General features: G+C 37.0%; 1 protein-coding gene across 1 annotated transcript in view; it reads left to right on the forward strand.

Moving 5' to 3' along the window:
• LOC126470213 (ATP-binding cassette sub-family D member) overlaps positions 1-14,448 on the forward strand; it is a 91,400-nt gene that overhangs the window by 13,091 nt on the left and 63,861 nt on the right. The window contains exons 3-5 of the mRNA XM_050097892.1: positions 4,902-5,074; positions 8,610-8,784; positions 13,297-13,412. Of these exons, the coding sequence (XP_049953849.1) occupies positions 4,902-5,074; positions 8,610-8,784; positions 13,297-13,412 (464 nt within the window). The remainder of the gene's footprint in view (positions 1-4,901; positions 5,075-8,609; positions 8,785-13,296; positions 13,413-14,448) is intronic.

A 14,448-nucleotide genomic window follows, 5' to 3' on the forward strand; every position in this document is an offset into this window, starting at 1 on the left:
AAATCAACAATGTAACACTGGAATTTGCTTAATTTTTTAGCTCTTCCAGGAGCTCCTCGACAGAATAGAAGGAGTGAGCCATGAGGAAACTCTTCAGTTTAGACTTAAAAGAGTTTGGGCTACTGTTAAGAGTTTTGAGTTCTTGTGGCAGCTTATTGAAAATGGATGCAGCAGAGTACTGCACTCCCTTCTGCACATGAGTCAAGGAAGTGCATTCCACATGCAGATTTGATTTCTGCCTAGTATTAACTGAGTGAAAGCTGCTAACTCTTGGGAATAGCTAATATTGCTAACAACAAACGACATTAAAGAAAATATATACTGTGAGGGCAATGTCAGAATTCCCAGACTATTGAACAGGGGTCGACAATAGGTTCTCGAACTTACACCACATATAGCTCGAACAGCCCGTTTTTGAGCCAAAAATACCCATTTTGAATCAGAAGAATTACCCCAAAAAATAAAACCATACGACATAAGCATATGAAAATATGCGAAGTAGGCTACTTTTCATGTTGAACTGTCACTTATTTCAGATACTGTTCTAATGGTAAATAAAGCAGCATTTAGTTTCTGAACAAGATCCTGGACATGGACTTTCCACAACAGCTTACTATCTATCCGAACGCCTAGGAACTTGAACTGTTCCGTCTCGCTTATAATATGCCTATTCTGTCTGATCAAAATATCGGTTCTTGTTGAATTGTGAGTTAGAAACTGTAAAAACTGAGTCTTACTGTGATTTAGCATCAAATTATTTTCCACAAGCCACGAACTTATTTCATGAACTACATTATTTGATACTGTTTCAATATTACACACAAGATCCTTCACTACCAAGCTGGTGTCGTCAGCAAACAGAAATATTTTTGAATCGCCTGTAATACTAGAAGGCATATCATTTATGTAAATAAGAAACAGCAGTGGCCCCAGCACCGACCCTTGGGGAATGCCCCATTTAACAATGCCCCATTGGGACTGAACATCAATACCACTCTCAGCATTGCGGAGAATTACCTTTTGCTTTCTGTTCTTAAAGTAAGAGGCGAACCAATTGTAAGCTACTCCCCTTACTCCATAATGGTCCAACTTCTGCAGTAATATTTTGTGGTCAACACAGTCGAAAGCCTTCGTTAAATCAAAGAAAACACATAGCATTCGCAACCTTTTATTTAATCCATCCAAAACCTCACAGAGAAAAGAGAATATAGCATTTTCAGTTGTTAGACCATTTCTAAAACCAAACTGTACATTTGACAGCAAATTATGTGAATTTAAATGCTCCAGTAACCTTGTATGTACAATTTTCTCGATAACTTTAGCAAACACCGATGGCATAGAAATAGGTCTAAAATTGTCAGCATTATCCCTGTCTCCCTTTTTATAAAGTGGCTTCACTATCGAGTACTTTAATCGGTCGGGAAACCAACCACTCCTAAAGGAAAAGTTACAGATATGGCTAAGTACTGGGCTAACATACATAAAACAATACTTCAGCATTCTGCTAGATACCCCGTCATAGCCATGAGAGTTCTTTGTCTTTAGTGATTTAATTATTAACTCAATCTCCCTCTTGTCAGTATCGTGGAGGAGCATTTCAGGTAACAGTCACGGAACACTTTTTTCTAAGAGCGCTATATGATTCCCTGTTGGGACTAGGTTTCTATTTAGTTCACCTGCTATATTCAGAAAGTGATTATTAAATACTGTACATATATGCGACTTATCAGTAACACGGACATTCCCACTACGCACTGATTCTATATCCTCGACCTGTCTCTGCAGACCAGCCACTTCCTTTACGACTGACCATATGGTTTTAATTTTATCCTGAGACTTAGCTATTCTATCTGCATACCACATACTTTTTGCCTTCCTAACAACTTTTTTAAGCACCTTACAATACTGTTTGTAATGAGCTGCTACATTTAGATTTTGATTGTTTCTAACGTTTTGATATAATTGCCACTTTGTTCTACAAGATATTCTTATCCCTCTAGTCAGCCACCCAGGCTGCCTGTTTGTACTAGTACCCTGTTTTGAACGTTCTAACGGAAAGAAACTTTCAAAGAGTACGAGAAAAGTCTTGAGAAAAGCATTATATTTATCGTCTACTGTATCAGCGCTATAAACATCTTGCCACTCTTGTTCCTTGATAAGGTTTACAAAGGTCTCTACAGCAACTGGATCAGCTTTCCTAAACAGTTGATAACTATATTTAACATGTGTTGCAGCACAAAAATCTTTTAGAGTTAAAATTTGTGCATCATGATCTGAAAGGCCATTCACCTTTTTGCTAACAGAATGCCCTTCTAGTAATGAGGAATGAACAAAAATGTTGTCTATGGTTGTTCTACTGTTCCCTTGCACTCTCGTTGGAAAGAATATGGTTTGCGTAAGATTATATGAATTAAGGAGGTCTACCAGCATCCTTTTCCTTGCACAATCCCTTATACAATTAATATTGAAGTCACCACATATAACTAACTTTTTGTATTTCCTATAAAGTGAACCAAGAACCTCCTCTAGCTTTAGCAAAAATGTTGTGAAATCGGAGTCCGGGGATCTATAAATAACAACAGTTAGAAGTTTAGCTTCATTAAATTTAACCACACCTGCACAACATTCAAACACCTTTACAGTGCAGTACTTTGAAACATCAATTGACTCAAATGGGATGCCGTTTTTCACATACATGGCTACTCCCCCACACCACAAAGAGCTCCTCGAAAAGCTGCCAGCCAACCTGTATCCTGGTAAAGGAAGCCTCTGAATTATCTCCTTATTTAAGAAGTGTTCAGATATACCAATAATTTCAGAGTCAACATCTATAAGCAGTACACTAACTTTATCTCTAATACCTTGTATATTTTGATGAAATATACTAATTCCCTCATTACTTGGATACCTAAGCTTTGTCAAAAGTGGTTCCTTTGTTAGAGAGACTTCCCTTAAGCAGGAATACCTATCAGCTGACTTCAATCTAAAAAAGGTGCAGCTCTAACTCCCACTACTGCAGGAATTTTCCCATGAGTGATCCCACCACCCCCACCTATGCTGTCACCCATAAGCTTTGCCGACCTCCCCTTCCCATACCTGTTGAGGTGCAGGCCATGTCTAGTGAAACCCGTCCTGCTGATAGACTCCACTGACACCACTGAAATGTGACCCATGCTTTCTGTCATCAGCGCACCCCCAAGTCTAGTGTTATTACGCTTGACGGCTGTATTAAGATGAGGCCGATTGTGACGCTGAAACAGTTCCACGAAATGCACATTCATGTTGCCAGTCTGAGTGGCTATCTTTTCCAGGTCACCATCTATGTCATACTCCCCATCCCTATCAATACTATTACCAGCCCCACCCACAATCACTACCTGATCCTCTTTAGTAAAATCCCTACATAACCCCCCTATGTTAACAGTCACCTGAGCCAATCCTGCATTAGGCTTCACAATGCTGGTGACCTGGTACTCACTCCCCAACACTTCCTGCAACTGCTGGCCTACACCTCTGCCATGAGGACTACCTAACAGCAGAACCTTCTTCTTCCTCTTCGACTTTGCAACTGTCCTAGCCACCATAATTGCTGAGGTCTGCTGCTTACTTCCTACATCTACAGCTACTAGAGATTCCTCTCCACTAGACTCTGACAGTTGGTCATATCTATTGCAAACACCAATAGTAAAACTATCTGAAAATCTTCTTCTCCTAGCAGATCTCTTGCCAACAGCCAGCTCCCATTCCCCAACCCCCTTCTCCCTCCTCATCCTATCTAGCTCCTCCTGTGCGTTTTTCAACTGCACCTGAAGGGCACAGATCTTACGCTCCTGCTCCTCTGTCAACTTACTCTTGCTACATAACCTGCAGTTCCAGGAGAGGATCTCACCAGAATGCCCACTGGCTTCCCCATTGCATTCCCCCCAGTGAAAATACTTCGAACAAGTCTCACACTGCAATCCACTACTCACGAACCTACGGCAAAGCCCACACTTCTCACTCATGGTAAAATTTTGCAGAAGAAAACTACTTTATCTAAGTTCCACTACTACAATAAGAAAATGTTAAAAACCTGACTACAATAATCACAAACTTACTCTACAAGGGAAGTAACTACTATTATTAACAGTAGTAATCAACAACAAATGAGAATATAACAAAAGACTAATAATTCAAACATTATGTTATTGTTTTTTTTTATTCATCAGCATTAATTTATATTTTTCTACATTTAGAACAAGTTGCCATTCATCACGCCAACTAGAAATTTTGTGCATGTCATCCCTGTACAGGCAGCTCTGGCAAGTTCCCCACCTTTACCCTGACATTACTCTCTCTTCTGTATCCCCATTACCCAGCCCAGCAAAGATTGCTGCTCATCCCAGATGCAGTTGCAGTTGGGCTTAAGTTCCCTGAAATGATAGTGACCATAGTTGTGTGCTTAAATTGAATGTGTGTGAATCAGTGTGTGTTTTGTTGCCTCTGTCTGATGAAGAACTTGGTCCGATAGCTGAATATCGTGTAGCAGTCATTCTCATAGAGCCTGTCTGCCACTCAGTGCCTCCTCTAGGTGGTAACTAGCATCTGTCCTTGCTGCATAATTTGGTTATTCCATACAGGATTTTCCATTTTTTCATTTCTTTATATTAGTTAAAGATGGTTGGGAGAGCAGCAGTTTATCGGTTACAAAGCAGTTGAAGCATTTGCATATAACTGAATGTGACCATTCTTTCTATCAAAAGAGTATCAAAAAATAAAAATATTGGGTGTTTAATAGAAATGGTAGAACATAAGTTAATACAGCTAAAAATATTCACAGTATCTAAACAACAGGTGTTAGCACAAATAATTTTACATACTATTCTGAAATCTTTCATACAAGTATTACTGTTGAATTTCAGGTCCGCTTCTGGCAGCTATTGTTATTGGGGTAACAGGGCAGATCCTGAAAATGGTGTCACCAAAATTTGGAAGTCTTGTTGCTGAGGAAGCAAACAGAAAAGGTTACCTTCGCTACATACATTCGAGAATTATAACAAATGCAGAAGAAATAGCATTTTATGGTGGTGAAAAGGTAAGTTTTTAAGGAATTACAATTGTATTTATGAAATGTTATGATCATGTGAACTAATTTATCTAAGTATGAAATGTCATTTACATGATTTGTGTACAAATAAAGCCATATTTTATACAGACATCTTGTAGGTGAGTTGTAAACATTTTAGTGTAGTGAATTTCCACATTGTCCAGAGATGAATTGGAACATTACATGTTGATAACCATTAACGTATAGCTGTTACAGTGTTTTTAGAGTTCAAACTTAGCCTGTTGAGGAAACAAATATAAATAATTCTGTAACCAGAAAATTTGGTTGTCCTTAGAAACTAAGATATTTAGAAGTTATAAATTGCTGTTTATTGGTAAATAATTAAAATTTTAGAGACAATTGAGGGGCCCAATGGAAAAGGGGCACATGCCACCAGAGTATGCTGTGCCAGGAAATGGGAACTAAGGAAATATGATTTTGTATAGTAGTGTGAACTCCTGCTGTGATACCAACAGTTGTTACAGTAACTAGATGGTGTTTTGCAAATACTATTAACTATTATGCCACTTTATTACAAGTTAAAGTACAGAAAATGAAATCCTTGACATGTAGACACATTACATAGCATGTCATTAATAGTCAAACTCCTCATCAGTGTTTTCCTGTTCCATTGTATTGTCACTACCATCACTTATCAAACTGATAAAAACTTGAATATATTGAAGGCACAAAGTGCAGTAAGCTTTGAAGGTCCTTGAACTTTGCTGCCTTAATTTGACTTCTGTAAACTAGCCCACACAGGTTTCTCAGTTTCATTGTGTGAATATTTGATAGGTACGGAATGTTTACTGCTCACTAATCTAAACACCATTGTGTTTATGATGTCTGCAGGCTTTCAGCAGTAACATTACGTTTGAAGATACTGTTCATAATAGACAACAAAGACAGGAAATCGTCTGTCTTCATTTCAACCAAATGAATGGGTTCTTTTGCTTGCTCTTTCTTATAAGTTCAACCCATTTTGCTGGAGTGTAGACAGTCCGTGTCTTTCTTTTCAGCATCTCAATAACTACAAAATCCCTGTCACATGGCAGGAACGTGTGACCAGGGAGGAGAAATTTGTGCTCAACAACATCAACACATTTTTTATTTAGGAGATACAACCACAGGTTTAGGATAATATAGTTTTTATTTTGTCCAACACACGAATCAGAATAAATGATAAGTCTTCAATGACGTTCTTCCTTCACCATGTCTAAAGCCTTTAAAACACAGCTAGCTACTTCATCGGCCCCTCTAGATGCAACATTCTCAGACCAGACACACATCTCTGCTTTCTCATCACTACAACAGTGAATACAGAAATTATATGTCCAAAGTTGTCTCTTATAAAAAAACTGTCTTTGGCAATGCTTGTTGGTAAGCCCATGCACAAAATGAGTGCATAACTACCATCCTGTTTTGGCTCATTTGAGTCACTTTTCAGAGCATTATATGTAGTTTGATGTCTATGGATTCTGAGTTACTACGTGCCTTAGCATAATCACAAATACGATATGTATCACTCGACGATAATTTAAAACCAATATTATATTCCATGTTAAAAATGGTTTCATACACATGTTGTTTCGCTGGGACTTCATCTGTATTTTTAAGATCTTCACAGTACAAATGATACATTCCAGCAATCAAGTGAACAGAGGTTATGTAGGACTCATTCGAATCCTGTGTTCTGCTACAATGTGATGTGTACCTGGGAAACATTTCAGTGTGATTTGTAACCTTATTTTTTCTGTCGTTATCAATGGCATGAGGTCTGTTAGAATGCTTGCCTCTTCTATTCTGTCTAGGTGTATGTACAGATACATCTGTTGTAGATTCAAGACTCTCAAATGTTTAACAGAAATGGCATGAACAGCTAAAAATGCAGTCCGACACACTTCAACCTCAGTAACTGGAGTGTCACAAATAAAATACCTGCAAGAAACCTTCCTCTGGCTTACTGTTGGAACCGTCCTCTTCTTTGGATCCACTTTTTTGCACTTATTAGGCCACACTAATCCAAATAAATAAGCATTTTGCTTATTATAACCTCCCAACCGATGAAACTCAATAAATATCACCTCCTTCTGTTCTTCATTCAGAGTTGAGTATTTGCAGAAATTAATTTTACAGCATGGATCACCGGCACTATGAAACACTTTCTTGGGCACAATCTTATTTTTTTCAGATTTATATTCTTTTCCATTGTTCCTTAACCTCTTCCTTTCATTATCTTTCCACTCATTTTCTTTACGAATTCTTTTTTTTACATGTACTGTTGCATTTCTTCGTGAGTAACATTAATAGCAACACCTATTGCTGCCATCTTGGAAACATATGAACAACATTTGAGAAATACTTTCTGCTTGGCTTTCCAAAACCAAGTCAACCAATGAGAGGAAACAACTCATGAGATGCAGAGATACTATTGGCATGGGCCTCTTTTCCAATGGGAATGTGTTAGTCCTGAATAACAGCAAGTATAATATGCTCTCTTTAAAGGAACAGGCGTATGCCACTGTGTTAGAAGTTCCCTCCTACAATACTAGATGGCATCGGCTGTCTTCCTGTACCAAAATCACAAAATCACTGCGCAGGTGGCATGTGCCCCTTTTCCACTGGGCCCCTCAATTGCAAAGCATTTATTGTTAGCTTTTTGGGATGAGGAGCAATAAACAGCAGGAGGGACATAATGTACTTGTTAGTGTAATTAATGTCTGTATAGAAGTAACATACAATGTCTGTACTAACTGAAATGTTACACATCATATCTAGAAATCACAATTATGATTCATGGATCATGCAGCTAAATAACTATGAGAAGTATATAAATGGGATCAGCTGATTAATATTGTAAATGTCACATTAAATGCTTGTTTTTCTTTTGGTCTTTATGTTCCATTGAAGAATATGGTAGATGTGAGCACCTTGTATTGCTTTTTTTATAACTCATTTGATTATTTTTTTAAAACATAATAATTAGCCAAAATGTACGAAAATACTTAGGATAGTACTGAATAGCTATTTCTCTTATCACCTGTCAGCTGATAATGCACCTCCCCCCCCTCCCCCTGGCTTATCCTGTTTTATTTAGTGGATAGTTAATCCATTAAAATGATGATGCTTTCTGTATTTGATAAGGATTGGCAAAATAATCAATTGTGGCTGTTAAAAATTTCATCAGTCATGCACGTGGAATGCTTTAGGAAAACTGTGAGAACTTATAAAGACTTGAGCATTTACTTCATATTCTAACTTTGCCACCTCAGAATATGGTCAAGACGTTATGTTATTTATATATAGGTGATGCTACACATCATGATGATACAACTTTGTAGAGCAAGACTTCTCTCTCTCTCTCTCTCTCTCTCTCTCTCCCTCTCTCTCTCTCTCTCTCTCTCTCTCTCTCTCTCTCTCCCCTTTCTTCTCTCTGTGTCTGTGTGTGTGTATGTGTGTGTTTTGTGTTATTATTTTCAAAATAATAATGCAATGTAATCAAAAAATCAATTCTCAATTTTAGGTCGAGTTACACCATCTACAAAAAGCTTTTGCATCTTTGAAGAAACAAATGAATGTTATATTCTCTCAGCGTCTGTGGTATATTATGTTGGAGCAGTTTCTGATGAAATATGTGTGGAGTGGTACTGGAATGATCATGGTTTCTCTGCCAATATTAACTGGATCAAAGAAGGAGGGTAAGGAATAATTTAAAATTATTTGTGTATTCATGTATAATTTTGTAGACTGAAAGCATCTGCAGTGAAAAATTGCTCAAATTTTTTTGTTGTATTCATAATCCATGCAAAATATAAATCTTGCACGAAAGGAACCTAAATTTACAATTTACATAAAGTTTCTTTTTCACATCTATTGCTTTTGTTAATTGACACTGTTATGAAAAGGATAGATTGCTACGCACATATAGTGTGCTGAAAAACTACAAAATCGTAATTACTGTGTCCCTCTAGATTGTTTGGATTTGGAGATGACTTGCGTAGTGTGTCAGTAAATATCGGAGAGTAAAATGACAATTTAAGAAGTAGAGTATTATAAAATCTTGTAGTATATTACAAAAAGACTAAAAAATCAGGAACATCAAATGACATCTAACATGAAACAAATTCAAACAAACAATCAGAACTAGTAGAGAAATTTTATTTTTCTGGCACTGAAACAATTCTGAGTAATGTGATCCAGTGACTGCTCCCTCCCTGGGAAAAACTGCATTTGCAGATGTTTATTTATTTATTTTTTCTTCTCTTTACAGATGTCATAATGTTACTGAAAAGAATGTGCCAAACATCAAAGTACTCAATTCAAAGTATAAAACTCCAGTTAAAATTAAAAACAGATATCTAGTGATCAAGTAACATAATTTTTTTTAAGTATACTGATGCACTGAGTTAAGGTATTAAAATGTGTGCACACTTACTCAGTCATCCTCTGTTATTTTTGTAATAAGTTAGAGGGAAGAAAGTTTCCATTTTCTGATGGACTTAAATGTACTTTGGTAACATCAGTCTATGGAAACTATTTCCCAAAAGGATTTAAATGGACTGTTTGTGATTAGGTGTATGATCACATTATACAAAAAAGGCTAGCTGGAATTTGTTACAATTCTCAATGGAGGAAGCAAGATTCAAGATTATTAATGAATGTTATTGTAATCTAAGTGATACAAGTTTTCCAATAAGAATTTTCTGCAAAGTTTTGAAAGTACTTGACAGTGTAAAATAGAAATTGCTACTCTAGAAATTTATGTACCACAACAGTATACAGTCTTGATTAACAGGAAACCCAGTCAGTGAAACAATATCTGCAGTTGATTTAATTCTAGATATGTATTTTACCATACCTTTTGCTAATGAAGGTTAATATGAATATGTAGTCCCTCAAGATTTGATATTTGAACCATTTTTAAATATGTATTTTCATTGAGGTTATTTTTTAATTTTAAAAAATCTGTATCAGCCAAATTAGAAATACAAAATGAGTACAAGGAAGACAGTAACAGAGTGGTTCACAATAAATTGTTTAAATCTGATGAATGCACCTCTTCTTCCATGGTTTGCGAGGTATTAATTTGCTTTTAGAATCTGCCTCAACCTTCTGTGCATGGTAGATTTAATTGTACAATATGAAGACTGGTGTTGATGATGAAACATGGATGAACTAATTTTATACAGCAGCACAATGACGACCTGAATGTATCTTTTTGATGATGCTTCTCAAACAAAAGTGGAGAGAATAGCGAGTTTAGGTGAAAGACTTAAATGGCCTTGATTTGCTGCAAGTGAGCGTGTCACCACAGCCACTCTGAAAGAAGATAGGATAGAGACAGACTGATAGACAGGGGTATACATTTCTGACATATGAGTTATATGGATTCCTGTTCTGCAGCAACAATTTGCCTGCTCACTGCATTGGCAGACCACAGACATTCATGGAGAAGTCCCAATCCCGTATAATTGTGCTTCTCCTTGATACCAGAGACCCATATAACGTCTTTCTGTCTCCAGCAGTGATGGAAACCATCCATGGGCATCTTTAGACATTCTAGAGGTTTGTTTATGTGGTTCTGAAGTTTACAAAACCAATCTTCTCAAGAAGACCGTGCAATTAATGTTTTGAGAGGATGCAACAGTGACTGAAACTCTTAACAACTTCTCATTATTTTAACTTATTCAGACTCTGTCTCTATAATGTGCCACCTTTCTGCAATTTCTTCAGTCTCTTTCACATATACAGCCTTTTTTCATTATTTTTAAACCAAGTGTTAGCAATGATCAAATTGTGCTCAGTGCAAAATTCTGCCAGGTGCCTTCCCTTTTGATTCCTCATCTGCCCCTCTGTGTTTCCCTACAATTTTTCCTTCTCGTCCTTTCTCTGCTATCGAATTCCAGTCCCCCAACATTATTAAATTTTTGTCTCCTAGAACTATTTCAATAATTCCGTTTATCTCGTCATACATTCTCTCAATTCCTTCATCATGTGTAAAACTAGTAGGTATATAAACTTGTACTGCTGTGGTGGGCATTAGCTTCATGTCTGTCTTGGCTACTGTAATGCATACGCTGTGCTGTTCATAGTAGCATACCCACATTCCTGTTTTTTTATTCATTATTAGATCTACTTCTGCATTATCCATATTTGATTTTGCATTGATAACCCTATACCAATCTGACCAGAAGTTCTGTTACTGCTGCCACCACATTTCGCTAATTCCTGCTATATCCATCTTCAACCTATCCATTTCCCTTTTTAAATTCTCTAACCACCTTACTCAATTAATGGATCAAACATGCTACACTCCAACCTGTAGAATGCTGGTTTTGTTTCTCTTGATGACAACATCGTCCTGAGTAACCACCACCTGGGCATGCAAATGGGGGACTATTTTGCCTTTGGAATAGTTTACTCAAGAGGATGCCATCATCATTAAGCCATACAATAAATAGACTTGCATGCCCTCGGGGGAATGTAATGACTGGAGTTTCCCCTTGCTTTCAGCCATGTGCAGTACCAATATAGCAATTCCATGTTGGCTAATATTACCAGGCCAGGTCAGTCTATCATCGACATCCTCAGAAACCACTTGTTTGTCTGGCCTCTCCAGTCTCTCCGCAGATGCCCCTCTCCCCCAACCTCCCTCCCCTATCTGTATCATACACACACACAACCTGGGGGAGGGGGGGGGGGGGTTAATTATCAAGGAAAACTGACTTAACATTTTTCTGAAGTTACAATTCTGGATTGCTGGGAAATACAGAGAGTTTATGATTTTTAGAAAAATTATTGTAGAACATGGTTTATGAATTTTCTCTCATACAGTCAGCAGTAGCATCTGCACACAAATTTTATATATAGTGTTAACTGCAACTCACCTTTAATGTTTCCCTAAGGTATTTCTGATATTGGGATTGATAATGATCATATTTTCGATGTATGGCAACACTACCTTTCAAGAAATCTTTATTTGACTCACATATTTGATAGAACATTGTGTAATTACATTTGTCAGTTGATTTAATGGTGGTATGGAGGCATGAGAAAATTTTAAGCTAAGAAACATGAACTCTACATGTCCAGTATAGTTGCCTAGACTTCACTTATAAAGGGTGAAAATTGGTACACACATTTGGCAGATTTTAAAGGGGAAGGGGGCTTAATTAGCCCAAAGGAAAGTGACAATACTGATTTATAAAATGTGTTCCAAAAATAAACTGTAATCTCACCTCGTTGGTGTAAGTCTGAAGCTATGCAGGCTTGTCTTACAAGCCATTATGAAAACCACATGGAAGACTGGAAGACATCACTACTTGAATACAAAACTAGTGATTTTAGTTGCTTTTCATTTTTATATATGAATACCCCTGTGTGTACCTTCCTCAGATGCATGCAGGGGAACCAGAGTAGGATAGTTCTCAGTGAAAAAATTCTGAAAAAATGACATTTGAGTGCCTGGCTTTGCTTTGATGTTACAGATTTTGGAATTAGTTTTACCTATGAGCAACTGAACAGAAAATTTTCTTGTCTTGACTGATTCCACATATGGCTGAGACTTTTCCCCTTGATATAATTTTGCATTTGTATTAGTTGGCAACTTTTTACCCAAGTTTTTATGATAATCTTCTTTTCAGTTAACTTCTACTCATCTTTTATGACTTAATTTTAACTAAGAGTACAGTGCCCATTGTTTCCTTAACAGCATTCTAATGTTCATATGAAACCATAGTAGATTTTTCCAATGGTTCACTACCTTTCTCAGTACATACTTGCTGAGTGTGTGTCAGATACTACTCTACAGTTTGAGCCAAACATCCTGTATTGTTTCTCAATGTTAAGAGCTAATTGCACAGGCATTTTTGATTGTAGTTTTTTAAACATATGAGATAGTGTACAGTTTTCTCTCTTTCAAGATTGTCAGGAGACTTATCTCACCAGTGCTGTTTCTAAAGATTGAGTGTAGAAGGATAACTCCTGCCAATTATGAATGAATTTTAAAATGTGCACACTTTTACAATGCTTTATTTAGTAAAAAAATAATTTATTTTGGTTTCAGTACTTAAGTTTACATGACATTTAATGACAAAAATTATGATTGTGGTGGTGGTGGTAGTGGTGGTGGTACTGTTGTTGTTTTTAAAAATAATATAAATTACCCCTATTGTTACGCTCATGTGGTATTTTGAATCTCTGTCTTATAGGTCAGAACAGTTCTCCAGATGGGGGAGTTAGTGAGAGAACTCAGTATTTTACGACTGCAAGGAATTTACTTGGTTCTGGAGCAGATGCTGTTGAAAGACTCATGTCATCATACAAGGTATGTATTTTTGTGTTATTTGTTTGCTGCCATGTGTGCTAAGTTCTAATATTGTTCTAGTCTTCAATCCAAAGAATGGCTTGATGCACCTCACACTCGTCTATCCTGTGTAAGCCACTTCATCTCTGCATAAGTACTGCAACCTACATACACTCGAACCAGTTTACTGTAGTCAAGCCTTGGTGTGCCTCTGCTGTTTTTATCCCCCACCTTTTCCTCCATTACCAAACTGACTGTTCCTCTGTGCATTGGTATGTGTCCAATCAACCGATCCGGTCTTTTAGCCAAGATTTCCGATCTTTCAGCCAAGATTTGCCATATACTTTAATTCTCCCCAATTTGATGAAATGTTTCTTCATTAGTTAACCAATTGACCCATCTGATATTCATCATTCTTCTGCAACACCACATTTCAAGAGCAGTATCTATTCTTTGTTTGTCTGTACTGTTTTCTCATTTATTCTGCTGCCAAAATAGCAGGACATGTCTATGTTTAGTGTCTCATTTCCTAATCTATTTACTTCAGCATTGTCTGATTTAATTTGAATACATTCCACTACTCTTGTTTTGCTTTTGTTGATATTTGTATTATAACCTCTTTTCAACACACTGCTATTTCTGACAAAACTGCATAGTCATCAATAAATGTCAAAGTTTTTATTCCTTTAATTCCCTTTTCAAATTTCTCCTTGGTTTCCTTCACTGTTTGCTCAGTGTACATATTGAATAACAGCAGGGAGTGGTGACAATCTTGTCTCACTTCATTCTCAGTCACTGCTCTCCTTAAATGTCCTTCGACACTTAAAACAGTACAAGTTGTAAAAAAACCCTTTGTGTCCTGTATTTTATCCTTGCTACCTCCAGAATTTCAGCACTGGTATTCCAGTCAACATTGTCAAAAGCTTTCTGTAAATCCACAAATGGTCTCAACATAACTGTACCTCTCTTCAGCTTTTCTTCTAAGATAAGGCATAGGGTCATTATTGCCTTGCATGGAATCCAAACTGATCTTCCCCAAGGTTGGCTTGTACCAGCT

The sequence above is a fragment of the Schistocerca serialis genome, chromosome 3 (assembly GCF_023864345.2).
Source record: "Schistocerca serialis cubense isolate TAMUIC-IGC-003099 chromosome 3, iqSchSeri2.2, whole genome shotgun sequence".
NCBI classification, from domain to species: domain Eukaryota; kingdom Metazoa; phylum Arthropoda; class Insecta; order Orthoptera; family Acrididae; genus Schistocerca; species Schistocerca serialis.